This window comes from Loxodonta africana, chromosome X (assembly GCF_030014295.1).
Source record: "Loxodonta africana isolate mLoxAfr1 chromosome X, mLoxAfr1.hap2, whole genome shotgun sequence".
In the NCBI taxonomy this organism is placed as follows: Eukaryota; Metazoa; Chordata; class Mammalia; order Proboscidea; family Elephantidae; genus Loxodonta; species Loxodonta africana.
The window spans coordinates 177,918,509-177,945,961 of NC_087369.1; the positions used below are offsets into that span (position 1 = coordinate 177,918,509).

The 27,453-nt window shown below is 40.0% G+C and overlaps 1 protein-coding gene across 2 annotated transcripts in view; it reads left to right on the plus strand.

Annotated features, from left to right (window-relative positions):
- VBP1 (VHL binding protein 1) overlaps nucleotides 1-25,721 on the plus strand; it is a 28,400-nt gene extending 2,679 nt beyond the window's left edge. Inside the window, exons 2-6 of one of the 2 annotated variants that reach the window (XM_003421745.4) lie at nucleotides 5,599-5,723; nucleotides 8,626-8,692; nucleotides 10,088-10,186; nucleotides 22,501-22,639; nucleotides 24,692-25,721. In XM_003421745.4, the coding sequence (XP_003421793.1) occupies nucleotides 5,599-5,723; nucleotides 8,626-8,692; nucleotides 10,088-10,186; nucleotides 22,501-22,639; nucleotides 24,692-24,762 (501 nt within the window). In that variant the 3' untranslated portion in view covers nucleotides 24,763-25,721. The remainder of the gene's footprint in view (nucleotides 1-5,598; nucleotides 5,724-8,625; nucleotides 8,693-10,087; nucleotides 10,187-22,500; nucleotides 22,640-24,691) is intronic. The other variant, XM_010601066.3, reaches the window with a different exon arrangement.
- Nucleotides 25,722-27,453: the final 1,732 nt, after the last annotated feature.

Sequence of the window (27,453 nt, forward strand, 5' to 3'; positions counted from 1 at the left end):
GATGGATATCCAGCTATGCCAGCACCATTTGTTAAAAAGACTGTCTTTTCCCACTTAACTGCTTTGGGGCCTTTGTCAAATATCAACTGCTCATATGTGGATGGATTTATGTCTGGATTCTCAGTTCTGTTCCATTGGTTTATGCGTCTGTTGTTGTACCAGTACCAGGCTGTTTTTGACTATTGTGGTGGTATAATAGGTTCTAAAATCAGGTAGAGTGAGGCCTCCCACTTTGTCTCTGTTCTTCACAAATGCTTTATTTATCCCGGGCTCTTTCCCTTCCATAAGAAGTTGGTGATTTTTCTCCATCTCATTAAAGAGTGTCGTTGGAATGTGGATCAGAATTGCATTAAATCTATAGATCGCTTTTGATAGAATAGACGTTTTCACAATGTTCAGTCTTCCTATCCATGAGCAAGGTATGTTTTTCCACTTATGTAGCTCTCTTTTGGTTTCTTGCAGAAGTGTTTTGTAGTTTTCTTTGTGTAAGTCTTTTCCATCTCTGGTAAGATTTGTTCCTAAGTATTTTATCTTCTTGGAGGCTAATGTACATGGTATTGATTTGGTGATTTCCCCTTCGATGTTCTTTCCATTGGTGTAGAGGAATCCAGCTGATTTTTTATGTCTACCTTGTATCCTGATACTCTGCTGAACTCTTAGTTTCAGTAGTTTTCTGGAGGATTCCTTAGGGTTTTCTGTGTATAAGGTCATGTTGTCTGCAAATAGAGATATTTTTACTTCTTCCTTGCCAATCTGGATGCCCTTTATTTCTTTATCTAGCCTAATTGCTCTGGCTAGGACCTCCAGCACAGTGTTGAATGAGGGTGGTGATAAAGGGCATCCTTGTCTGGTTCCTGATCTCAGGGGAAATGCTTTCAGACTCTCTCCATTTAGGATGATGTCGGGTGTTGGCTTTGTATAAATGCCCTTTATTATGTTGAGGGATTTTCCTTCTATTCCTATTTTGCTGAGAGTTTTTATCATGAATGGGTGTTGGACTTTGTCAAATGCCTTTTCTGCATCAATTGATGAAATAATGTGATTCTTGTCCATAATGTAATATGATGGATTAGGTTAATTGTTTTTCTAATGTTGAACCATCCCTGCATACCTGGTATGAATCCCACTTGGTCATGGTGAATTATTTTTTTGATATGTTGTTGAATTCTGTTGGCTAGAATTTTGTTGAGGATTTTTGCGTCTATGTCCTTGAGGGATCCCAGTCTGTCTCCCAGTGCCATCGAGTCGATTCCGACTCATAGCGAGGGATAGGTCTGTAATTTTCTTGTGGTGTCTTTACCTGGTTTTGGTATCAGGGATATATATGCTGGCTTCATAGAATGAGTTTGGGAGTATTCTGTCCTTTTCTATGCCCTGAAATACCTTTAGTAGTAGTTGTGTTAACTCTTCTCTGAAAGTTTGGTAGAACCCTGCAGGTGAAGCCATCCTGGCCAGGGCTTTTTTTGGGGGGAGTTTTTTGATTACCTTTTCAATCTCTTCTTTTGTTATGGGTCTACTTAGTTGTTCTACCTGTTTGGGTTAGTTTAGGTAGGTAGTGTGTTTCTAGGAATTCATCCATTTCCTCTAGGTTTTCAAATTTGTTAGAGTACAATTTTTTATAGTAATCTGATATGATTCTTTTAATTCCAGTTGGGTCTGTTGTAATATCGCCCATCTCATTTGTTATTCAGGTTATTTGCTTCCTCTCCTGTTTTCTTTTGTCAGTTTGGCCAGTGGTTTATCAATTTTGTTCATTTTTTCAAAGAACCAGCTTTTGGTCTTGTTAATTCTTTCAATTGTTTTTCTGTTTTCTATTTCATTTAATTCTGCTCTAATTTTTATTATTTGCTTTCTTCTGGTTCTTGAAGGTTTCTTTTGTTCCTGTCTTTCTATTTATTCAAGTTGTGGGGATAACTCATTGATTTTGGCCCTTTCTTCTTTTTGTATGTGTGCATTTAATGATATAAATTGACCTCTGAGCACTGCTTTTCCTGTGTCCCAAAGATTCTGATAGGGAGTGTTTTCATTCTCACTGGATTCTATGAATTTCTTTATTCCATCCTTAATGTCTTCTATAACCCAGTCTTTTTTGAGCAGGGTATTGTTCAGATTCTATGTGTTTGATTTATTTTCCCTGCTTTTTCTGTTATTGATTTCTACTTTTATGGCCTTATGGTCAGAGAAGATGCTTTGTAATATTTCAGCGTTTTGGATCCTGCTGCTTTGCTTTATGCCCTAATATGTGGTCTATTCTAGAGAATGTTCCAGGTGCACTAGAAAGGACGGTGTACTTGGTTGGTCTTGGGTGCAGTGTTCTGTATATGTCTATGAGATCAAGTTGGTTAATCGTGGCACTTAGATCTTCTGGTTCTTTATTGAACTTCTTTCTGGACTGCATCGAAAGTGGTGTGTCGAAGTCTCCTACTCTCTCACTTTTCAATGCTGATAGAGTTTGTTTTATGTATCTTGCAGCCCTGTCATTGGGTGCATAAATATTTAATATGGTTATATTCTCTTGGTATATTGTCCCTTTAGTCATTATAGTGTCCTTCCTTATCCTTTATGATGGATTAACTTTGAAGTCTATTTTGTCAGAAATTAACATTGCCACTCCTGTGCTTTTTTGATTGTTGTTTGTTTGATATATTTTTTCCATCCTTTGAGTTTTTTTTGTGTGTCTGTAAGTCTAAGATGTGTCTCTTGTAGGCAGCATATGGATGGATCTTGTTTTTTAATCCATTCTGCCACTCTCTGTCTCTTTATTGGTGCATTTAGTCCATTTACATTCAGCGTAATTATGGATCGGTATGAATTTAGTGCTATCATTTTGATATCTTTTTTTGTGTGTTGTTGACAGTTTCTTTTCCCCCCTTAAATTTTTGTGCTGAGTAGTTTATATATTGTGTTTTTCTCATATTCGTTGTTGATTTTGTTTCTGCTGAGTCTCTATTTTTTTCTCGTATTGTATTTTCATATGTAGGATAGATTGTCTTCTTTGTGGTTACCTTAATATTTACCCCATTTTTCTAAATTTCAACTTATTTCTTTGTATCGCCTTGTCTTCCTTGCCATATGAAAGATCTATGACTACATTTCTTAGTCCCTCTTTTTTTTAATGTTGTATGCTTTTACATGATAACATTGCTGTTTCCCTGTTTTGAGCATTTTTTAATCTTTTTTTTTTCTTCACTGTCTAAGTTGACATCTGCTTGCTCTGCCCAGATACCTGATATTATTGATTTTCTAACCAAAGAACTCCCTTTAGTATTTCTTGTAGTTTTGGTTTGCTTTTTACAAATTCCCTAAACTTCTGTTTATCTGGAAATGTCCTAATTTCACCTACATATTGGAGAGACAGTTTTGCTGGATATATGATTCTTGGCTGGCAATTTGTTTTCCATCAGTACTTTATATAAGTCATCCTGTTGCCGCCTTGCCTGCATGGTTTCTGCTGAGTAATCCGAGGTTATTCTTATTGGCTCTGCTTTGTAGGTGAGTTTTCGTTTATCCCTAGCTGCTCTTAAAATTCTCTCTTTATCTTTGGTTTTGTCAAGTTTGATGATAATATGTCTTGTTGACTTTCTTTTAACATCTGCCTTATGTGGAGTTCGGTGAGCATCTTGGATAGATAGCTTCTCCTCTTTCACGATATCGGGGAAGTTTTCTGCCAACAAATCTTCAACAATTTTCTCTGTATTCTCTGTTATCCTTCCCTGTTCTAGTACTCCAGTCACTCATAGGTTATTTCTCTTGATAGAATCCCACATGATTCTTAAGCCTTCTTCATTTTTTAAAATTCTTTTATCTGACTTTTCTTCAGATATATTGGTGCCAAGTGCTTTATCTTCAAGTTCACAAATTCTGCCTTCTACTTGCTCAATTCTGCTCCTCTGACTTTCTGTTGAGTTGTCTACTTCTGTAATATTATTGTTAATCTTCTGAATTTCTGATTGCTGTCTATTTGGATTTTTCCAGCTTATTAAATTTTTCATTACATCCCTGAATAATCTTTTTAATTTCTTCATTGCTTTGTCTGTGTGTTCCTTGGCTTGTTCTGCATATTGCTTGATTTTCTTCCTGATGTCTTAAAGGGTTCTGTATATCAATCTTTTGTATTCTGCATCCGGTAATTCCAGGAAGGCACTTTCATCTAGAAGATTCCTTCATTCTTTGTTTTGAGAGATTGTTGAAGCTGTCATGGTCTGTTTCTTTATGCGACTTGATATTGACTGTTGTCTCTGAGCCATCTATAAATTATTGTATTTATGTTTGCTTACTGTCATAGCTTCTTGCACTGTATTGTTTTGATATGCCCAAATGGATTGCTTGAGTGAGCTAGCTTGATTATTTTTGCCTTTGGAGCTGTGATGTCCTGTCCCTAGATGGCTAGAGCTGTTATCAGGTATATCAGTCTAGGATTCACTTCCCTTTTCTTGTATGAGTTCAGCTCAGGTGTCCAGGCAGCTGATCATCAAGTGTGTGGTACAGGCTGTGTCCTACAGTCTTAGAGGGGCAGGGGTGGTTGGTGTAGGTACTGGTCTCTGGTTGCAGCAGGGAGTCACGTTCTGAACAAGGCAGGGGGCTGAGGATCATCCCCCAAGTGTCTCTGAGGAAAGCATGTCCCTGTTGCCTAGAGCATACAGTTGGGTGGGTTCTGCAGACGGACCATGGGCACCCAATGTTTTTGGTTGTAAGGACTGGGAGGTACTAGTTACCCTTAGATCCCTGTCATGGTAGCTGGGTGACCTGAGTGGAGCCACCAGTCCTTAGGCCCCGGGTGTGGGTAGGTGAAGACCCTGTTTAATAGGCAAAGCAATGTCAAACATCAAACACCCACTTCTCCACTGCACAGCTGAAACAGTTGTAGTCTCTCAACAAGGGCCTGTTCTCCTGAAATAGGCCCACACAGATCCATGCAGGGGAGGAAAGGTATTCAAAGTCCATGGACAGTTTATGCCTGGACAGGAGCCGCTTCTGTCCTGAGGTCCCCGGTTAGTAGAGCTGGCAAATTATCTTCTCCCCCAATTGCAAATTTATTCCTTTTCCAAGGTCAGGAGGATGGCTGTAGGCACTCAACAGGGCCTGTCTCAGGCCCAGGGAAATCAACAGCCACCAAAGCCAGCTTGGGGGTGGGGGGAGGGGGCGTGGTAAAGTACACACAAGTACTTAGTTTTCCTGAGAGCTCCATTCTTTTCTGGTTCCGAAGGTGTGAATACGAACAGGCAGTGTTTCATTCTGTCAGTCAGAGCAACTCCATGGCATCTAACAACAACAACCAGCGTTGCCTGGGGCACACATAAAGCAAGCAAGGCCATCTTTGTTTTCTTATTTATAAATAAAAGTAAAAAGAAAGAATAAATTAGCTATATAATTTATGTGTACTTCTGAAATGGTCTAACTATTGTTTTACAGTTATAACTATAATTTTAGGTATAAACAAGATTTTGGGGGAAAAAAAGAAAAAACAAACAAAACAAGCCTTTGGAAAAAAGAAACACAGCATTTTTTCTTTTATTGTTTAAAAATTAAGTAGTCAAAAAATCAAATTAGTGGTTTTAATTCTAAAATTTATAATACAGTGTATTTTTTATATTAAAGGAAGATGTAGATTCCTTCATGAAACAGCCTGGGAATGAGACTGCAGATGTAGTACTAAAGAAGTTGGATGAACAATACCAGAAGTATAAGTTTATGGAACTCAACCTTGCTCAAAAGAAAAGGAGGTAAGTTAAAGAATTTCCAAAGGTATTTTTTAAAATCTTGTATGGCTCGAGTGTTTTTTTTTTAAATTGAGGCATATTTTGCAGACACTAAAATGTCCAGATCTTGAGTGTTCAGTTTGATGGATTTTGACAAATGTATCCCATTCTGTAACCATTGCCCCAAGTAATGTATAGAAGTTCCTTCACACTCTTTTCAGGTCTACCCTCAAAGGCAACCACTGTTGTGATTTTTTTCACCGTAAATTACTTTTGCCTGTTCTTGAATGTCATATAAATGGAAACATCTAATAAGTACTGTTTTGTGTCAGGTTCCTTGCTCTTAGTATATTGCTTTTGAGAGTCTTCCATGTTATGTGTACCAGTAGTTAGTTCCTTTTTAGCGCCAAGTTGTGTTGTATTGTAGGGATGTACCACAATTTGTTTACGTATTTGCCTGTTGATAGACATTTGAGTTTCCACTTTTTGGCGCTTACGTTTTTGTGTAGACATATGTTTTCAGTTCTCTTGGATAAATTGTAGAAGTGGAATTGCTGAGTTGTATGTTAAGTGTATGTTCAAGTTAATGAGAAATTCCTGGATGTTCTCTCAAGTGGTTACCATTTTACTCTTTCACCAACAATGTATAAGAGTTTCAGTTGTTCCATAGTCTCACAATCACTTGTTATTGTCAGTCTAAAGAAGGTTTTGAAAACAGAATAGAATGAATATGGAAGACCTTATACCGAAGCATATCTAGGATCATAACATCTTAGATGTCTAGTTCGTTCTTCTCATTTTTCCAATGAGGTGAGAGACCCACAGAGATAATGATTTTTCCAAGAGTTTATAACTAGTAAGCATAAGGCAAACCTTTATTTTCCTATACTTTTATAGTAACTGTATGTATGTGTCAGCATTCTTAAGTCAGTCAGCAAGTATTTATGGATGCCCACTAGGTGCCAGGTACTGTTTTGGGTGAAATAAGGTCCAGTATCTAGTTTCAGCAAGGCCACAATCTGGGGGGTGGTGGGGGGCAGGATGATAGATAAATGTAAAAAGTACAGCAGTAGATGTGCTTTTGTACAAACTGAGGAGTTAGCAGAGGGGAAGGCGTGACCTGGAGAGGGGCAAGGAATTTGAGGGAAAGCTTCTAAGAGGAGATGGCTATGTAGAATTTTGAGGGCTGCTTTTGAGTTTGGAGGCAGACTAAAGGGAGAAAAGGTAGTCTAGGCATAAAGCACCACCTATGGAAAGTAAAAATTTGTTTTTAGATGTATTTTCTCTTTTGATTTTGATAACAATTGGGGAAATTTGAATATAGGCTGAATATTAGATGACATGAAAAGTCATTGACGTGGAAAGATGGATAGTGTTAATGGAAAACAGGTTAGAAAACATTAAACATTGTGTCTCATTTTAGAAAAGAGTGTGTATATGCACAAATATCTGGAAGAATCTACACTAAAGGTATATTAATAGTGGTAATCTCTAGGTGGTGGGAATGTGGTGTTTTTATTTTCTTATTTTTGCTTATCTGTATTCTTAGTTTTCTACAATGTGCATGTAGTGCTTTTGTAATAATAAAAGTTTATTTAAAAAAGAATGAAGCTGTTGGATTTGAAGAGGTTATGGATAGAGAAGAGAAGATGAAGGCCCTGAGGCACTTCAACAGTAGGGGTCAGAAAGACCATTAGTATGTAGCACAGGAGAGTGAGAGGGAGCAGCTAGTATGGCCAGAAGAAAACCAGGAGGGTGCACTCATGGAAGCAAAGGGAAGAAGGTATTTGAGGAGAGGGGTAAATTGAAGGCTGGATTTGGTAGCAAGGAGGTCATTGATTTCAGAGAATGAGAAAGAGGAAATAGAGACATTAGGTGTAGACAGTTTTGAGGAGTTTTGCTATTAAAAAAAAAGAGATGAGATGAGAGCTAGGAAGAGAAGTGAAGTTGAAGCTTTTTAAGATGGAGGAAATAACAGCATATTGGGATGCTGATGGGAGTACTAGAGTAGAGGGGGAAATGGATAATACAGGGGAAAAAGGAAATTTTTTGAATCAAAATTATATTGCTAACTCTGGTAGTGTGGTATAGTTGGATCCTCACTCCAGTTTTACATATGTTCGAGGCCTAAATGGGAGCGGTAAAAATTACTGTATATATTTGTAGCCTTCCTAATCAGGTTCACTTGGGATATATTAGTGAAGAAAACAGACCAAAATCCCAGCCCTTGTGGAGCTTACAGCCTCTTGGGGCGGTAGGGGAGAGAATAAGCATTCATTTCAGTAAAAATAGTATTTATTGCACACCCAGTATATGCCAGGCACTTAGGTTATACCTGGGCACTTACGATACATCAGTGAACAAAACATGTAAGAATTTCTGCCATCATGGAGGTGACATTCTATCCAGCTAACATTAATATGTAATAGGTTAGAAGGGGATAAGTTCTATGGAACTACGAAATGGGGCAGAGCAAGGGGGTCTGGAGTATCGAGTAGAGGGGTGACATGATCTGACTTGTTACTGTAAGAATCACTCAGGTTGCCTGGTATTTAACCCTCACCAAGAGCAGATAGGTACAGATGGTGACAGTGGCTTCCATTATTTTAAAACACAGAATACAATACTTGAACACATTTTTATTTTTAAAATTCATCTGTTCAAATGTGGAGCCTCTGAATCACCTCTGTAGAATATTGTTGGAAGGTCGTTGCTCTAGAAATGCTAAATACTGATTATTTGACATGTGGAACAGGACTTTGTACAGATAGGCATTCCATAATATTTACTATTATATCTTAAATATTTTATATTTGTACATGGTCCTCAAGAATGTATTGCTAGGAAACACAAAGCTAATAAGATCATGTCCTGGAATTTTATTCTTACCTGCAAAATACTAAGTTAACCTTTTTCTTGTTCACAGGCTAAAAGGTCAGATTCCAGAAATTAAACAGACTTTAGAAATTCTTAAATACATGCAGAAGAAAAAAGTAAGTGCAGTTTTGTTTGGAAATATGAGTGAACTAGGGTAGTTAGGCAGAGGCTTGCTTCTTTGACCCTTTGGTCACTATTATTTTGTTCGTGCTGTAGGATCCAGCCTGCCTTCCTGAGCACACCTACTAATGTTACCCAGATAGTACGCTTCAGTAATCAACGTGGTGTTGTTGCTTTCCCCACAAGTCAAATTTAATTCCAGGGCCCATACTTCATGAGTTACTTTACTATATGTAGTATTTGTGAAAATTAAACACAATTTGAAATTGTTGTAAATAAAGAAAGAAAATGTCTTATTTCGAGGTAGCAGCATCTAAGGATGTTTTGTTCTTAATTGTTCTTAAGAATAATGAGTGAGCCAAAGAATTGTAGAGCTGGAAAGAATCCTAGTAACTGTTTCATGTTCTCATTTTTCTGTTGAGGAAACAGTTACAGAGAGATTTCACTTGATCAGTGTCATATAGCTAGTTACTGGCAGAACTGGATTTGTGAATCTTCTGAGTCTTAATTTAATGCTCATTAAATCAAACCAGGCTGTAAAGATTAAATTTTATAAGCCTGTTGTATTCAAATGATTGTTTGTATATGTATTGGATTCATTAATTGATTGGGCATGAATCATTGATGAAATAATAATAATAGCTAACTCACTGACTTTATTCAGATTTTGACAGTTGTACATGCTTGTGTGTATAGGTACATTCTTATTTAGTGTTTACCACAACCCTCAGAGGCATAGGGGGTATCATTGTTGTTACTTGTCATTGAGTGAATTTTGACTCATGGCAGCCTCATGTGTACAGAGTGTACACATGTGTACAGAACTGCTCATAGGGTTTTCAAGGCTGTGACCTTTCAGGAGCTGATCACCAAGCCTGTCTTCAGGGCACCTCTGGGTGGGCTTGAACCGTCAAGTTGAGTGCTTAACCATTTGCACCATCCAAGGAGTCCTGTAGGGACTATTAAAAAACCTGTTGCCATCGAGTCAATTCTGACTCATAGCAACCCTACAGGACAGAGTGGAACTGCCCCATAGAGTTTCCAAGGAGCGCCTGGTGGATTCGAACTGCCAGCCTTTTGGCTAGGAGCCGTAGCACTTAACCACTGAGCCTCCAAGGCTTTGTAGGGACTATTAGTATCTTCATTTTACAGATGAGGGACTTGAGACATGGATAGGGAGGGTAAGTGACAAGCCAAGTTTACACAGCTAGTAAGTGGCCGAGCTGGAATCCATGCCCAGCCATCTGGCTCCAGTGTTCGTGTCTTTTACCACTACAGTTAGTCTGCATGATGGTACTGGTTTAAGTGTCTTACGTTCAGCTTGGAGATCTCTTCTTGATAACCTTGGTATCAAACAGGCCTGTTTACAGTACTATAATTTTTTTTTGAAGGAGTCCACCAATTCGTTGGAGACCAGATTCTTATTGGCAGATAACCTGTACTGCAAAGCTTCCGTTCCTCCTACTGATAAAGTGTGTCTGTGGTTGGGGGTAAGTAAAAGTAATGAACATAGCTTCCTCAGCTGACATTTGTAAACCAGTGTGCTTTCCCAGCCAAACAGTATTGCTTGATATGTGTAAAGGGCTTATCTCCCTTTATTTGTGGAAGAGTTCAAGTGGTTCATACTGGAAACTGATTGGAATTAGGAGTTTGATGATCAAGCAGAAACTTGTTCAAGTCTTTTTCAGTCAAAACAAAATGACCAAAGCCCTTGCTACCTTATCTCTCTTGCTTGTAACAGTAGGGAAAGAAATAGAGGCAAAATAGAATGTATTGCTGAACTTAATGACAAATGTGTCTTCTGCATAAGAGTTTATTGTTCTAGAAAGATCCCTTTTAATATTACAGAGACCTCGAGTTTGGAGTTCATTTTCTAAAACCATATATTGCAGTTTTAGATGATTTCTGATATCTTCTTGTCTATGGTTTTCCTATCTTGCTCCTCTTAGCAACGTTACACGCTCACTCATCCAGGACAGATTTTTTTTCTTCCCTGTCAACTGATTATAAGCAAAGTCTTTTGAGAACATTGGGTAAGCTCTGAAAGATGAGCAGGGTAGCACGTGGAAACTTGCTTCTGTATTCCTTAGCTCTTCCTCCTGATTTTTGTTAGTTGGTATTATTGTTAGAGTTTGTACAACTTTTACATTTTATTTCACAACCATAATTCCCACACCTGTTTAATTTTAGTGCTATATTTAAAAGGAAAGATTCAGTGCTGTTACTCATCCTTTTTCTAATCCTGAATGTGCCTCCGTGTTGATTGATTTTTACTGTAATTGTTTTTTTCTGGAAATGATGTGACCTTTTGATTCACAAATTTAAGTGTCACTTTGTTTCAGGAAAGGTTGTTTCTATTATATCTTCGGGTATATTTTTTGTTCCATTTCTTTTAATTATCTTCTTTGGAAATAATAAATATGCATATTTTGAATTTCCTTTGTTTTCAGTATCTAACATGTTTTCTGTATCAGTTGTCAGATATTTGGTCTCTTTTGTTTCATTTCTGATTTCCTCTGGTTTGTCTTCTATGACTGTCAGAATAATTCGTAGAATAACTTCTCAGAATAACTTGCACTTTGTTTTTTCGCTTCTACTCTGGCTTTGATAACTGTTTTTCTCTTCACTTTCTTTCCTGAGCTCTTCCAGCTTGTTATATCTCTGTTTTGTTTTATGCCTCTTATTTGAACCTTTGAATTCTTATTTCTCCCCTAACCCTGCACTTCCTGCTCTTTGTCCGTCAGTAAATGGCAGAACCGTTTCTGGTTGCTCACAACAAAGCTCTTTGAGTCATCTTTGACTCCGTTCTCTCTTACATCTCTCAAGCAGTTTATCAGCAAATCTTATCTCTATATTCAGAATATATCAAGAGCCCAACCACTTCTCTCTCATTACTTTGCTACCACTATCCTGGTCCAAGTCACCATCACTTCGCACCAGGACTACAGGAATAATGGCCTATGTATTTTTCCACATCTGCCTAAAACTTTCTAGGGACTTCTGATGTCATTTAGAGAGAAAGTTCAAGTTTTTTTGACTGACTGACAAGGCTCAACAAAGCCTGGTAAACCCTGTTACTTCTCTGACCTTATCCCCAATGGCTCTCTTCCTTGCTTGGCTATGCTGGACTTCTAGCTGAATCTAGAACATGATGGGAATGGCCCCACTTTTATTCTATTTCCTCTGCTTGAAACACTCTTCCCAGATGTTTCCAGCATGCACTCCCTCACTTCCTTCGGGTCTCTGTTCAAATGTTGCCTTCTCAATGACCTTCCTTGACCACCCTTATAAAATACTCACTCTGCTTGGCACTTGCTGTGTCTCTTGTCCTGCTTTATCTCCATAGCACTAATGACTGCCTGACATATCACGTACTTACTTATGTGTATATTGCCTATTTGCCCCCAATTCCTGAATCAGAATGTAAGCCCCATGTGAGTAGGGCTGTGTTTTGTTCACTGCTGATTTTCCAAACATAGAATAATGCCTGGCACATAACCATCATGCAGAAATATATTTGTCGAACAAATTTGTTGGTTTCCCTGCTTCTACTCTTGCTAACCTACAGACCATTTCCCTTGAGCCACCAGCATCATCCTTTCAAAATATGTCAAGTCATGTCACTTCTCTGCTCGAGACTCTCCAGTGGTTTCCCCTGTCACCAAGGGCAGAATTCAGAATCCTCACCCACATGAGCGAGCTCCCATTCCCTCTGGGCACTCATCTCCCCTTATTCTTCCTGTTCTTACTTTGCTTTAGCTGCCGTGGCCTTCTTGCTATTTCTGGAACTCGCCAGCATGCTCCCACCTTTCTGCTTCTAGGCTTGTACTCTTCACACTCATTGCACATTGAGTTCTCTGCTCAAATCGTCAGCTCCCTTGAGAGACCTGCTCTGACTTGTCTGTTGACAGTGTCCTCTTGTGTCTGCTTCTCTTGCACTATTTTTCTTTGGAGCACTTATCGCTTCTTCGTATATTATTAGTTTATCGTTTGTGTTTCCTACTAGAATGTAAGTGAGGAATTGTATTTCCAGCCCCTAGAAGAATGTCAGGCATGTATCAATCAATATTTGTTGGGTGAATGATGTTTTTGTTGCTTTTTTAATTAGAATTATACATGCTGACAGTTAAAAGCTCAAATATGACAGAAAGTCTTACAATGGAAAGTTGCAGTCCCCTGCTGCATTCCCAGATGCAACCACTTTTAATCATTTCTGTCTGAATGAATATCAGAGCTTATAGACCATCTAGAAACCCTGGTGACACAGTAGTTAAGAGCTAATGCTGCTGACCAAAAGTCGTCAGTTCAAATCCACCAGGCACTCCTTGGAAACCCTGTGGGGCAGTTCTCCTCTGTCTTATAGGGTCACTGTGAGTTGGAATCAACTCAGTGGCAACAGGTTTGGTTTTGGTATAGACCATCCAGTTCACCTTTCCTTTGGCTCGCTAATCCTGTCTACAGCACCCAAGCCAAGCGGGCCCTGAGCCCTTGCTTGAAAACCACCAGTGGCAGGAAATTCTCGACTTCAGCACGTTATGCTGTTTCTTTTTCACTTAATACAAGCTCATTGTTAAAAAACAATGCAGAGGAATACATAATAAAAAATGAAAGCCCCTTCCGCCTTTTCCCCTCTCAAATTCTAGTTCTCTACTCTAAAGATAACTTGTTAATGGTTTGGTAGGTATCTTTTCAGCCTCTTTTCTGTATATCCACATGTACATATTGTGAAGTTAGTTCCTTTATGTGGCCTTTTGCCTCGGTTCCTGGGAAAACCAGCTTGAGAGACTTTTTTTCCCCCTAAGCCCTGAGGAGTTACCTTTGCCCTAGTTTTCTACCCCAGGGAGTTTGTTACTTTTGTCCAGGTCAATGGACATTTCCTAGGTAAGCTGTAAACAACTTGGTTTCGATACTTTTTGACGGGTCCTGGGTCGCAGCCTGCCCTGTGATTGGTGTGTATCTTGCAAGGATTGGTCAAGTAGACTCTGCAACTGAGGTAAGTTGTATGCTACTATGCAAATGAAGTGTCTGTGGCTTACTGAGAGGGGATTGGTCATTTTGTGGCCCTGGTGGGAGTGCCATGCCATGAAATTCACAAGGTACTTGTGTATTTAAGCAACTAGCCCAACAAATTTTTTTAGAGACAGGAAGAAGCAGAGAGAGAGGAGGGAAGGAACCTTCTGAAAGAGCTGGAACACAGGTCAAACACTATAACACTGAAGACAGTGAGAGGCCTGGATGTGGTCCAGCAGCAGAGCCAGTGGCGACAGATGAGGGGGCCAAGAGAGAGAGAAAAAGAGGCCTGATCTTGAGTTGCAGCCTGTTGATCATGATCCCAAGTTGTACCCTGTTACTTCCTTAATAAACCACTTAACTGTAAGTAGATCTGTGACTTCTGTGTGGCCATTGCAATGGATTAGTGAGCCCAGAAGGGTACTAGAGTATGCCATGGGAGGAATGGCTGGTGTCAGAATCGGTAAAAAGGTTGGAGAGTGGAGGTATGTGTGACCTCCACCTCATAGGGATCAGCCCTGGGCTGATCTTGATTCATATTATCTACCCTGAAGTTAGACAGGTTTTGATGATGCTATTCCTGCTACACTGCCATTTCACACGTTTGTTAGGGATTTTGTTGTTGTTAGTTTTATGAAAATAGGATGATGTTATACATATGTCTCAGCACCTGCTTTTCACTTATAAATATCTTATCAGTAGACACAGAATTCTTGGTTTTAATGGCTTCATAATCTGTAGTATAGCTATGCCACAATATACCTACTCTTCACTTCTTGACTATCTCGTTATCTGACATTTCCCATTTACGACAGGAGTAAAAAATCTACTATCGGGCTCTTTGGCGCATTAACGAGGCAGCAAGTGTGGCGATAATGCCTCAGAGCGTCCCCTCCCTCGAGGAGGGTCTCTGGGCAGCCTCCGGGAAGTGGGGCCGCACTGTCCCATGCACTGCGATCCGTCCTGCTGGCAGGGTTGCCCCATCCAGCTTCCAGCTGGCCACCTCCATGACCACAGCCTTCAGGTGGCCATGCAGGCAGCACCGAGCCAGTGAACGTTTGTTCTGGGTTCCCAGCCCCTCTGTGACTTGAGGCCCTGCAGCTCAAAATTGCTGTGGGGTGGGAAGGGAGGAAAGAAAGAGGCATTGGAGAGGGTGTTTGGAAGAAATATGTGAGAGTTGAATGGCATCCCAAAGTGAGCTGAGCTGGGCCTCAAGCCTCCACCTTTGTGAGGCCAACTGTGTGGCCTGGCTCCCAGCACTTTTGCTGGAAGCCCTGATCCTTCCTCAGTGACTCTGGAGACTGAGAGTCTGAGATCAGATCCCGGCAAGCCTTGGTGTTCCTTGGCTTGTAAATGCATCTTCACATGGTGTCTTACCCTGTGTGTCTCTGTGTCCGTTCTTTTTTGTAAGACACCACTCAGATAGGATTAGGATGGACCCTCCTTCAGTATGAATTCGTGTAAAGTTAACTGATAACATTTGAAAGAAAAATTCTATTTCCAAACAAGGTCACAAGGGTTCAGACTTCAACATATCTTTTTGGGGGCCACTGTTCAATTTATAGCACAACTCACATGTCCATCAACGGTAGACTAGATGCATAGGTTGTGGTATACCCATGCCACTTTACAGCGCTGAGGATTTGTGAACTGCTGCTGTACACAACAAGGATGATTCTTAGGTATTGTTGGGTGAAAGGAGCTGTTTTATTTTCCTGCCATAGCAAATTACCACAAATATAGTGGCTTAAAATAACATTTGTTTCTTATCTCACAGCTCTGTAGGTCAGAGACCAGATGGCTTGTCAGAGTCTTCTCAGGGCCCCGCAAGGCCAAAATCCAGGTGTCAGCAGGGCTGCACTTCTTTTTTTTTTTATATAATTTTTATTCTGCTTTAAGTGAAAGTTTACAAATCAAGCCAGTCTCTCACACAAAAACCCATATACACCTCGGTAAACCAAACCAAACCCAGTGCCGTCCAGTCGATTCTGACTCATAGTGACCCTATAGGACAGAGTAGACCTGTCCCATAGAGTTTCCAAGGAGCACCTGGTGGATATGAACTACCAATCCTTTGGTTAGCAGCCATAGCACTTAACCACTACGCCACCAGGGTTTCCATACACCTTGCTACACAGTCCCAATTACTGTCCCTCTAATGAGACAGCCCCACTCTCTCCCTCCACTCTCTCCATTTCGCCAGCTTCTAACCCCCTCCACGCTCTCATCTCCCCTCCAGGCAGGAGATGCCAACATAGTCTCAAGTGTCCACCTGATCCAAGAAGCTCACTCCCCACCAGCATCCCTCTCCAACACATTGTCCAGTCCAATCCACGTCTGAAGAGTTGGCTTCAGGAATGGTTCCTATCCTGGGCCAACAGAAGGTCTGGGGGCCCTGACCACCAGGGTCCTTCTAGTCTCAGTCAGACCATTAAGCCTGGCCTTATGAGAATTTGGGGTCTTCATCCCACTGCTCTCCTGCTCCCTCAGGGGTTCTCTGTTGTGCTCCCTGTCAGGGCAGTCATCGGTTGTAGCTGGGCACCATCTAGTTCTTCTGGTCTCAGGATGATGTAAGTCTCTAGTTCATGTGGCCCTTTCTGTCTCTCGGGCTCATAGTTACCTTGTGTCCTTGGTGTTCTTCATTCTCCTTTGATCCAGGTGGGTTGAGACTCATTGATGCATCTTAGATGGCTGCTTGCTAGCATTTAAGACCCCAGACGCCACTCTTCAAAGTGGGATGGGGAATGTTTTCTTAATAGATTTTATTATGCCAATTCACTTAGATGCCCCCTGAGGGCTGCACTTCTTAATGGAAGCTCTGGAGAAGAATCCACTTCCAGGCTCATTCACATTGTTGGCAGAACCCAGTTCCTTGGGGTTGTAGGACTGAGATTCCTGTTTTCCTTGCTGGCTATTAGCCAGGGGCCATTTCGCAGCTTTTAGAGGCCACCTGCCTTCCTTGGTTCCATCTTCAAAGCCAGCAGTGGCATGTGAAGTCCTCACACTTCAGATCTCTCTGACTTTGCTTTCTGCCACCATCCAGAGAAAGTCCTCTGCTTTTAAGGGCTCATGTGATTACATTAAGCTCACCCAGGTAATCTCCCTCTATTGTCAGTTCTGTCACATGATATAACATAATCACAAGAGTGGTATCTCTTCATAGTCACAGATTCCAAGGACTGGGACGGGCATGTTGGGGTGGTACAGAAGGGGAGCCATACTTCTGCCTACCACAGGAGCCAGTCACAAAAGAGCACATATTATGTGATTTATTTGCATAAAATTCAAATACAGCCAAAATGAATCTGTGCTATTTTTATTAGAAGTCAGGATAATGGTTACCTTTGGGGTGGGGTGCTTCAAGTGACTGGAAGGGGGCCCCGGGCATTGGTGATGTGTTTCTTGATCTGGATGCTGGTTCCATGAGTGTGTTAAGTTTGTGAAAATACATCAAGCTGTCCATTTGTGATATGAGTACTTTCCTGGATGGATGGATAGATATAAAAACAGCTTCGGGGCAGTGTCTGACCTCCTCCAACCCCACAAGGGGGAAGGAGAACCAAGATCAGCAACTCAAGGCTGACTCCCATGAGGTAGATGCCAGACAAGCCTCCTCTCTCCGCCATGTTTACTAATTCTGATACCAACTGCCCCACCCACAGTGCTCTCTACGTCTCTGCTTGGTTCAGTAATTCATTGCAACAGCCACACAGAAGTCACAGACCATACTCACTATTATGGGGTTTATTCGGGAAGTAACAGGTTATAATTCAGGCTCAGGGACACTCAGGATGCAGTTCTTCCATCAGAGCAGCCTCTTCTCAACCATGCTGGCAGGCACGTCTCTCCCTGGCCCTGGGCCTCTCCCTAGAGGCACTCAGCTTTCTCTCTCTGTGGGCCGCAAAGCCCACTGTGCCGTCTCCTGCTGCTAGGTCTCTGCTGCTGAATTTCTCCTGCCACTGCGTCTCTCCTGCCAGCACCTCTCACCCACTTCAGGGTTATAGCTTACTCTCTCTTTCTCAGTCTCCTGCTTCCAGGAGCTTCTTAGCTCAGGGATCTTGGGTCCAAAGGACGTGCTCTCCGCTCCTGGCCATTCTTCCTTGGTGGTGGTAGGATCCTCCCCTGTGCTCTGGAATTGGCTTTTTAAGACAAAACTGACCAGTCCCCTTGGTGGGCCACAATTACCCTGTCCCACAGTCCTGCCTAGTCACCTGGATGGGATTTACAAGACTATGGCAAGAAAGGCCATACTAAGTAATTCATCACACCGCAATAGATAAATAGATAGATTTATTACAGGGGAATTGGTTTATGCAGTTGGGGGCTGGCTAAGCAAATCCGGAGTCCTCAGGGCAGGCAATCAGGAAGATCATGGCAGATTGGAGTCACTGGACTGAAGCTTGTCTACAGGCAGGCAGGCTGGCAGGAAGAAAGATCCAAGGGAAAGGAGAGCCGTTGCAAACTCTTCTAACCATCATCACCCAAGTCAAGGGATGGAGTCTTGCTGGCTTTTCCATATACTTTCTCCTCCTTCCTTTCTCTCTGGAGTAACCACTATCTGACATTTTATGGGAATTAACTTCCTTATTTTCCTTAATGTTTTATGACTCAAGTATTCACCCCTGAAAGTTGACTGTTGCCCCCCCCCCCTTTTTTTTTTAAAGGAAAATGTCTTTTAATGTATAGGCTCTCCCTCCATCCTTCATTCATTTTTTTTTTCTGTTCCTGGCTATTTATATGTTGAAGGAATTGAATCATTTGCCCTGTAGAGTCTTCCATAGTCTGGGTGTTGCTGATTGCATTCTCAGGGTGTGGTTTAATATGTTCCTCAGAGCATTTTTATTTTCTATAAATTGGTCATTGGCTTAATCATATTCAGGTATGCTGTTTTGCTTTTGCTTTTCTACATTATTTTTTCCTAAGTGCTCATGGTGTATTTTTCATCAGGACACAGATAATTCCTGTTTGTTGAGTGCAACTTTTTTAAAAAAAATCATTAACATTAATTATATTCACCATGTTATGCTCCCATCACCACTATTTCCAAAAGTTTTTCATCACCCCAAACAAACTCAGTACCCATTAAGCTTCCAACCAAGACAGATCTCAGCTTCTTCTCAGCCATGCCCACCACTGGGCCTTCTCTCAGCTATGCCTGCTGTCAGGTCTTCTCTTGGCTGTGCCCTTTCTCTGTCCTCCCTGCTGCTGGTAACCACTAATAAAGTTTGTTGTCTGTACATTTGCCTGTTTTTGCCTTTTGCTGTAAATGAGGTCATACAATATTTGTCCTTTTGTGATTGACTTCTTTAACTCAGCATAATGTTTCCAAGGTCCATCCATGTTGTAGCATGTACCAGGACTTCATTTCTCTTCATGGCTGAGTAGTATTCCATTGTATGTATGTACCATAGTTTGTTTATCCATCATCTGTGGATGGGCATTTAGGTTGTTTCCACCTTTTGGCTATCGTGAATAGTGCTACAACGAACATTGGCGTGCATATGTCTGTTTGTGTCAGTGCTTTCAAGTTCCTTGGGTATATTCCTACCAGTGGAATTGCTGGGTTATGTGGTAGTCCTGTTTTTAGTTTTTTGAGGAACCGCCTCACCGTTTTTCACAATGACTATACCAGTTTGCATTCCCACTAGCAATGGGTAAGGGTTCCTATTTGTCCGCATCCTTGCCAACATTTGTTATTTTTCTTTTATCTTAGCCATCCTAGTGGGAGTGAAATGGTATATTATTGTAGTTTCGATTTGCATCTCTCTGATGGCCAATGATGTTGAGCATCTTTTCATGTGTTTGGTGGCCATTTAAATACCCTCTTTGGTGAAATGTCTATTTAAGTCCTTTAACCATTTTTGATTGAGTTATTCGTTTTTTGTAGTTAAGGCGTCAAAGTTTTATATGTATTTTTAGTTATTAGTTTCGTATTGGATATATGGTTTCTGAAGATATTCTCCCAGTCGATAGCTTGTCTCTTCACTTTTTTGGTAAAGTCTTTTGATAAACAAAAGTGTTTAATTTTTATAAGGCCCTATTTAGTTATTTTGTCTCCTGCTGTTTGTGCTTTTATTATAATCCATTGTTGGAAGCTAGATCCCACAGCCTTGCCCCTGCATTTTCTTCCAAGAATTTTATGGTTTTAGTCTTCACATTTAGGTCCTAATCCGTTTTTTAATTTTTGTGTGTGTATGTCCTTAGCCTGTTTTTCTATTGGATTTCAGACCGCTAGCCTTTCTCTTTGAAGCCCTGGTGGCGTAGTGGTTAAGCATTTGGCTGCTATCCAGAAGGTTAGCAGTTCAAATGCACCACCTGCTCCTTGGAAACCCTATGGGGCAGTTGTGCTCTGTCCTACAGAGTTACTATGAGTCGGAACCAACTTGATGGCACCTGACAACAACAAACAACAATCTTTCTCTTATAAATTTGTAGAGCCCTGTATACTAGGGGAAATTAGTGATATGCTTGTGATATGAGCTACAAAGATTTTTTTCCCTGTCTGTTGTTCATCTTTTGACTTTTCATCTGGTTTCTGGGTTTTGTGTCCTGGAGAAGCCATTCTTACTACAAAGTTACAGAATAATTTATCTATGATTTGCCTAGTATTTTGATGGTGACAGTATTTCTACCATCTGATCCATTTGAAATTCATGCTCACTGAAGTATAAGGTAGGGTTCCAGCTGTATTTCTTACCAGAGAGCTGCCTTGTTGTCCCCAGATGCCACTCGCCAAAGTGAGATGCAGAATATTTTCTTAATAAACTTTATTATGCCAATTGACCTCGATGTCCCCTGAAACCATGGCCCCTAGACCCCTGCCCCTGCTACTCTGTCCCTCGAAGTGTTTGGTTGTATTCGGGAAACTTCTTAGCTTTTGGATTAGTCCAGTTATGCTGACTTCCCCTGTGTTGTGTGTCATCCTTCCCTTTAACCTAAAATAATTCTTGCCTACTATTTAATTAGTGAATACCCCTCTCCTTCCCCCTCTTCCCACCCTCATAACCATCAAAGAATGTTTTCTTCTGTGTTTAGACCTTTTCTCGAGTTCTTACAATTGTGGTCTCATACAATATTTGTCCTTTTGAGACTGAGTAATTTCACTCAGCATAATGCCTTCCAGATTCCTTCATGTTATGAGATGTTTCACAAATTCATCACTGTTCTTTATCGATGGCTAGTATTCCATTTTGTGATTATACCATAATTTATTTATCCATTCATCTGTTAATGGGCACCTTGGTTTCTTCCATCTTTTTGCTAGTGTAAATAGTGCTGCAGCGAACGTGGGTGTGCATATATCTGTTCGTGTAAAGCCTCTTATTTCTCTAGGATATATTCCAAGGAGTGGGATTGCTGGATCGTATGGTAGTTCTATTTCTAGCTTTTTAAGGAAGTGCCAGATCGATTTCTGAAGTGGTTGTACCTTTCTACAGTCCCAAGAGCAGTGTATAAGTGTTCCAGTCTCTCCACAGCCTCTCCAATATTTATTATTTTGTGTCTTTTGGATTAATGCCAGCCTTGTTGGAGTGAGATGAAATGTCATTGTAGTTTTGATTTGCATTTCTCTAATGGCTAATGATCGAGAGCATTTCCTCATGTATCTGTTAGCCGCCTGAATATCTTCTTTAGTGAAGTGTCTGTTCATATCATTTGCCCATTTTTTGATTGGGTTGTTTGTCTTTTTCTGGTTGAGTTTTAACAGAATCATAGAGATTTTAGAGATCAGGTGCTGGTCGGAGATGTCATAGCTGAAAATTTTTTCCCAATCTGTAGGTGGTCTTTTTACTCTTTTGGTGATGAGCATAGGTGTTTGATTTTTAGGAGCTCCCAGTTATCTGGTTTGTCTTCATCATTGTTAGTAATGTTTTGTATTCTGTTTATGCCATGCATTAGGGCTCCTAAGGTTGTCCCTATTTTTTCTTCCATGACCTTTATCATATTAGATTTTATATTTAGGTCTTTGATCCATTTTGAGCTCCTTTTTGTGCATGGAGTGAGGTATGGGTCTTGTTTCATTTTTTTGCAGATGGATATCCAGTTATGTCTGTACCATTTGTAAAAAAGACTGTCTTTTCCCCACTTAACTGACACTGGGCCTTTGTCAAATATCAGCTGCTCGTATGTGGATGGATTTATATTTGCATTCTCAATTCTGTTCCATTGGTCTACGTGTCTGTTGTTGTACCAGTACCACGGTGTTTTAACTACCATATGGTATAATAGGTTCTAAACTCAGGTAGAGTGAGGCCTCCCACTTCGTTTTTCTTTTTCAGTAATGCTGTACTTTGCCAGGGCCTCTTCCTTTTCCATATAAAGTTGGTGATTTGTTTCTCCATCTCATTAAAGAATGTCATTGGAATTTGGATTGGAATTGCATTAAATCTATAGATGGCTTTTGGTAGAATAGACATTTTTACATTACAGTGTTAAGTCTTCCTATCCATGAGCAAGGTGTCACCAATGTTGTTTTGAGGAGTAATTGATACAGTGTATGTAAATATATTCTCTAACCCAGGGGTTGGCAAAAGTTTTCTGTAAAGGGCCAGATAGTAAATATCTTCGGCTTTGTGGACCACACAGTCTTGAAACTACTCACCTCTGCCACTGTGGCACAAAAGCAGTCATGGACGATATGTAAATTAATGGAGCGTAGCTGGGTTCCAATGAAATTTTATTTACAAAAACAAGCAGTGGGCCAGATCTGGCCTGAGACCCTTAGTTTGCCAACCCCTGCTGGGACCTATAAAGCACCATGGAAGTGTTTATAATTGTCATTACTTTCTCTCATCAGGCTAATGTAATGCTTGAATATGATATTGATGAAGCTCAGGCATTGTTGGAAAAGAACTTATCAACTGCCACAAAGAATCTTGATTCACTTGAGGAAGACCTTGACTTTCTTCGAGATCAATTTACTACCACAGAAGTCAGTATCCTTTCTTTTAAAAAAAGGGATGGAAAAAGGAGAAAGCTTTTTTTTTTAACATTTTTATTTATGTTGCTTTAATGAGAAAAATGTTTTTATTCATATGCTAATATGAGGTTGTAGAACTTATGAAAGTAATAAATAACGTATTTGGAAGTAATACTTCAGTAAGTTTGCAGGTAGATTAATCAATTTGAAATGCGAAGGTATGGAAATTCAAATTGGGGAGTAAGTACTTTTATTCCAAGTATTTTCCCAAGACAACTTCTTAGCTAATTAAGTAGTTTAATTCTACAAGTCTCCTATGTTCATGCAGTTGTGCTAAGCCATATGGGGCATGGGACTGGTGAGGGAATCAATGCAGAAAAGATAGTGGCAAAGTCTTGCTTTGTTAGAACCGTACATATTAAACAGTTAACTGTAAATTTCATAGCAATATATAAGTTAATGTTTTCAACATCTTGGCAATTTAAAATTGTTGTTGTGTGTCATCACGTCAGTTCGGATTTTTAACGACCCTAGAACTGCCCCATATGGTTTCCCAGGCCGTAATCTTTACAGAAGCAGGCTGCTACATTTTTCTCCCATGGAGCGTCTGGTGGGTATGAAGTGCCGACCTTTTGGTTAGCAGCTGAGCACTTAACCACTGTGCCACCAGGGCTCCTCAGTTTAAAGTTAGGGAAAGATAGCTGTAGTTAGTTCAAAGGAGGCTTTGTTGAGAAGATAAAACTTGAGCTGCTTTTAAAGGTAGTGTAGGATTTAGATTAGCTGAGAAGAGGTGGAAGGAGAGGGCATTCTGGCCATGGGAAAGGGTAGCATATGGAGGCTGACTGACTCTCCTCTGGGATTTCTATCACAGTCATTGACCTCACTCAGTCACCCAGCACAGAAACCTGAGAGTCATCTTTCACTCTTCTGTCTTCCTCTCATCACTGAGATTCAGTCAGCCACTGGATTTTTGTCAGAATTTCCTCCGAAGTGTTTCTCCAAGCAAGCCCTCTATGCCATTGCCGTTGCTCTAGTTTATAACCTCTACTTCATACTTTACCAGTCTTCCTTCCTCCTATAGTCCTTCACACTATCTCCAGCATGAATTTACTAAATCATAAATCTTATGTCTCAGATGAAAATACGTCAGTGATTCCTCGTGATGTGTGCCCAGCCAGTCTCATCTCATGCCAATTACCTCCTCCTGCCCTGGCCCTCCCCCAGTGCATTCTGTGCCAATAACCCTACAGTAATTATTCTCTACGTTATATAGCACATAGCAGGTGCTTAGTGCTTGAGTGAGGGAAGGCAGGCATGTCTGAGGCATAGTGCAGGGGCTCATCTGACTGCTAACGTGGAGAGACTTCATCCGTCTTTGAGATGACTAAGGCCAAGGCAGGGTGATGCTTGTGGAAAGAAAAAGGTGTTCAGTGTGAGAAAAACAAAAAAGAATCCAGAGACTAAATAGCTATAGGAGCCAAAGAAAAGGGAATCATCTAACATGAGCCAGCCCTATGACCTTGGAGAAATGCCATTGTTGATAGTGCCGGAGAAGTTAGGGAGGTGTTCGTACATGTGAGGGAGATAGTGTGTTCAGTCTCTGAGACTCCCAACTATTAAGGATGATTGTACTGGAATATAAGCTCCATGAGGGAAGTGACTTCACCTGCTTTATTCGATGCCTCATCTGAAACATAGTAGATGTTTGATGAATTGAATGACTGTCCCGTGAAACTAAAGGGAGAGTAAGATAGAAAATTATTAATAATTGTATAAATTTAAATATTATATGGCAGGATATGGGTTGAATAATCTGAAATTTCAGGATGAGGGACTGTCTTTAAAACTTGACAGTGTCTAGCACATATTTGTTAAATATAATACCATACTTGACTAGGTGTGTTAAACAATTGTTGGTTTGGTTTTGTTGGAATTTTGTTCTAGTATTTTCTCAGCAATTGATATTATATAGCAAGATGGCTTCCAACACTAGTTGTTGCTGTATTTTGTGTGTATAATTTCTGTGTCTTTAGAATTACATTTGCATTTTCTTTGACAACTCTTGCAGATATGGCCAGGGTTTATAATTGGGATGTAAAAAGAAGAAACAAAGATGATTCTACCAAGAACAAAGCATAATGTTGGCGCTTAAAAATGTGGTTCAGCTTTCCAGACATAATGCTATTTTAAATAACCCAAAATCTACAGTTAAAGATTAACATAACTTTGAATGTTTTTTTTAGCAGCAAGAATGATTAAAACTTTTCAGGAAGATAAACACCATTTTATTTATTTATAAAAACAAAATTAGTTTCCAACATTTTATGAAATTAGCAGTATTTTCATTTTTTTTTTTTTTTTGCATTTCCCAATAAAATAAATGCTGCTTTCATCATATTTTTTCTGTCATGAGAAAACTTTGTGTTGCAGTAGCCACAGACTGAATGCCGGGCACTAGCACAGTTTACTTTTTCTTTATTGGCTGATGTTGCTCTGGTTTAATGTGGTGAAACCAGTTTAGAGGTAGGCAAGACAATTTGAATATTTGCAGACTTGGTTCTTCAGCACATGTGGAGTTTTATGACTCTCTTTGGCTGTTCATTTGTCTTATGTAAGTGGGGTTCCATGAGTTACTGGTTAACCATTAACTATTAAATCTGAACTTTTCAGGACATGGTAATTTGCCTTTCTAAACAGGAAGAGGGCTATTGAGACTACACATTTCTTATCCCAAATAAGTGCACAGTGTCTTTGCAATGGCAGCATAGGAGACCTCGACCAATGTGAAATCAGATTACCCACTCAGCACTCTTGGCTAAGGCAGTTTTATATTTATTAATGGTTCTCCAAAGCAGCTTAATAAGAATACTAAGGCAAATGTAAATCTGCAGTGGAAAAGAGTTGTAAGTTTTTATTCATGATAAAACCTCAGAATTAATTAAAAAAAATTCTTGTGTAAAGCTGTTGGTAGAGTGGCTAGTGGTAGATGATACAGATTCTGGTAAAAATATAAATGTACTATTCCCTCTTTGTGTAGTAAAAAACTTGTACAATGTTTTGTACTTGTATTTCATGATATTAAAACAATGAAGTTCAAACTGTGGCGTGACACCTTTTTTTCGTTGTTAGTGTTTCTAAAGTTATCATGGATCTTTTCACATATTTGTAAAATATATTTACTCGTACATATGTATGGGAGCCCTGGTGGTGCAGTGGTTAAGACTTTGGCTGCTAACCAAAAGGTCAGCAGTTCGAATCCACCAGCCACTCCTTGGAAACCCTATGGGACACTTCTACTCTGTCATATAGGGTCGCTATGAGTCGAAATTGACTCGACAGTGACAGGTTTAGCCCCTGCCCCGCTATGAGTCGGAACCAACTTCATGGCAATGGGTTTTGGGACTTATAACTAGCATGTCCCAAGAGCTTCTTTTTTTTTTTAATTGTGCTTTACATGAAAGTTTACAGCTCAAGTTAATTTCTCATACAAAATTTATACATATACTGTTTTGTGACTTTAGTTGCAACCCCCACAATGAGACAGTATACTCCCCTTTTCCACCCCAGAACTTCTTACATTTATAGAAACAACATAAAGCCCCCTTGGAAGGAATATAGATAAGCAAACAATTGAGAAGTTAGTCTGAAAGATACCTAAGTTCCTTGATTTAGTTTTTCTTTCATGATTTTATTTTGAATTTCCATATTTTAGAATTTGAGGTTTGTAAACATCTCACGATCTATTAACTGCTATTTTTTTCCCATACTTTATTATGGTAAGCACATTGGTACAAAATTTCCATGTTACTATTAGGACAGGAATGATTGACTCAGAAGATTTGATTTTATCAATCTAAGTCCATGAAAATCTAAATATGAATTTTTAGGTAATCCAAGGAGTATAGAAAAACAAAGGTCTTTAGTGAAATGAATTAAAGAGCAAAAATTACGTTAATTTGTTCAACAAATACATATAAACTTCCAATATGTGCCAGGAATGGTCTTAGGCTCTGTTAATTAAATGAAAAAAGATATTGAAATCTTGCCTCTCCCAGATTGTTTCTCTTATACTGGTTTACATTTTCAGAATAACATAACCATCTTGACTTGATATGGTATTTTCAAGCTTAATCCCAATCAATATAGTACTTAACTATTTTCCCACCATAAAACAAACGTTCATTTGAGAAAACTTAAGATTCACTTGCTGTCCCCCTTAACATTTCTATATCTTTCTCTTCTTATGCATAGCTTTTTTTTAAATAATTTTATTGAGCTTTAAGTGAACGTTTACAAATCAAATCAGTCTGTCACATATAAGCTTATATATACCTTACCCTATACTCCCACTTACTCTCCCCCTAATGAGTCAGCCCTTCCAGTCTCTCCTTTTGTGACAATTTTGCCAGTTTCTAACCCTTTCTACCCTCCCATCTCCCCTCCAGACAGGAGATGCCAACACAGTCTCAAGTGTCCACCTGATACAAGTAGCTCACTCTTCATCATCATCTCTCTCCTACCCATTGTCCAGTCCCTTCCATGTCTGATGAGTTGTCTTCGGGAATGGTTCCTGTCCTGTGCCAACAGAAGGTTTCGAGACCATGACCTCCGGGATTCCTCTAGTCTCAGTCAGACCATTAAGTCTGGTCTTTTTATGAGAATTTGGGGTCTGCATCCCCCTGATCTCCTGCTCCCTCAGGGGTTCTCTGTTGTGCTCCCTGTCAGGGCAGTCACTGGTTGTGGCCAGGCACCATTTAGTTCTTCTGGTCTCAGGATGATGTAAGTCTCTGGTTCCTGTGGCCCGTTCTGTCTCTTGGGCTCATAGTTATT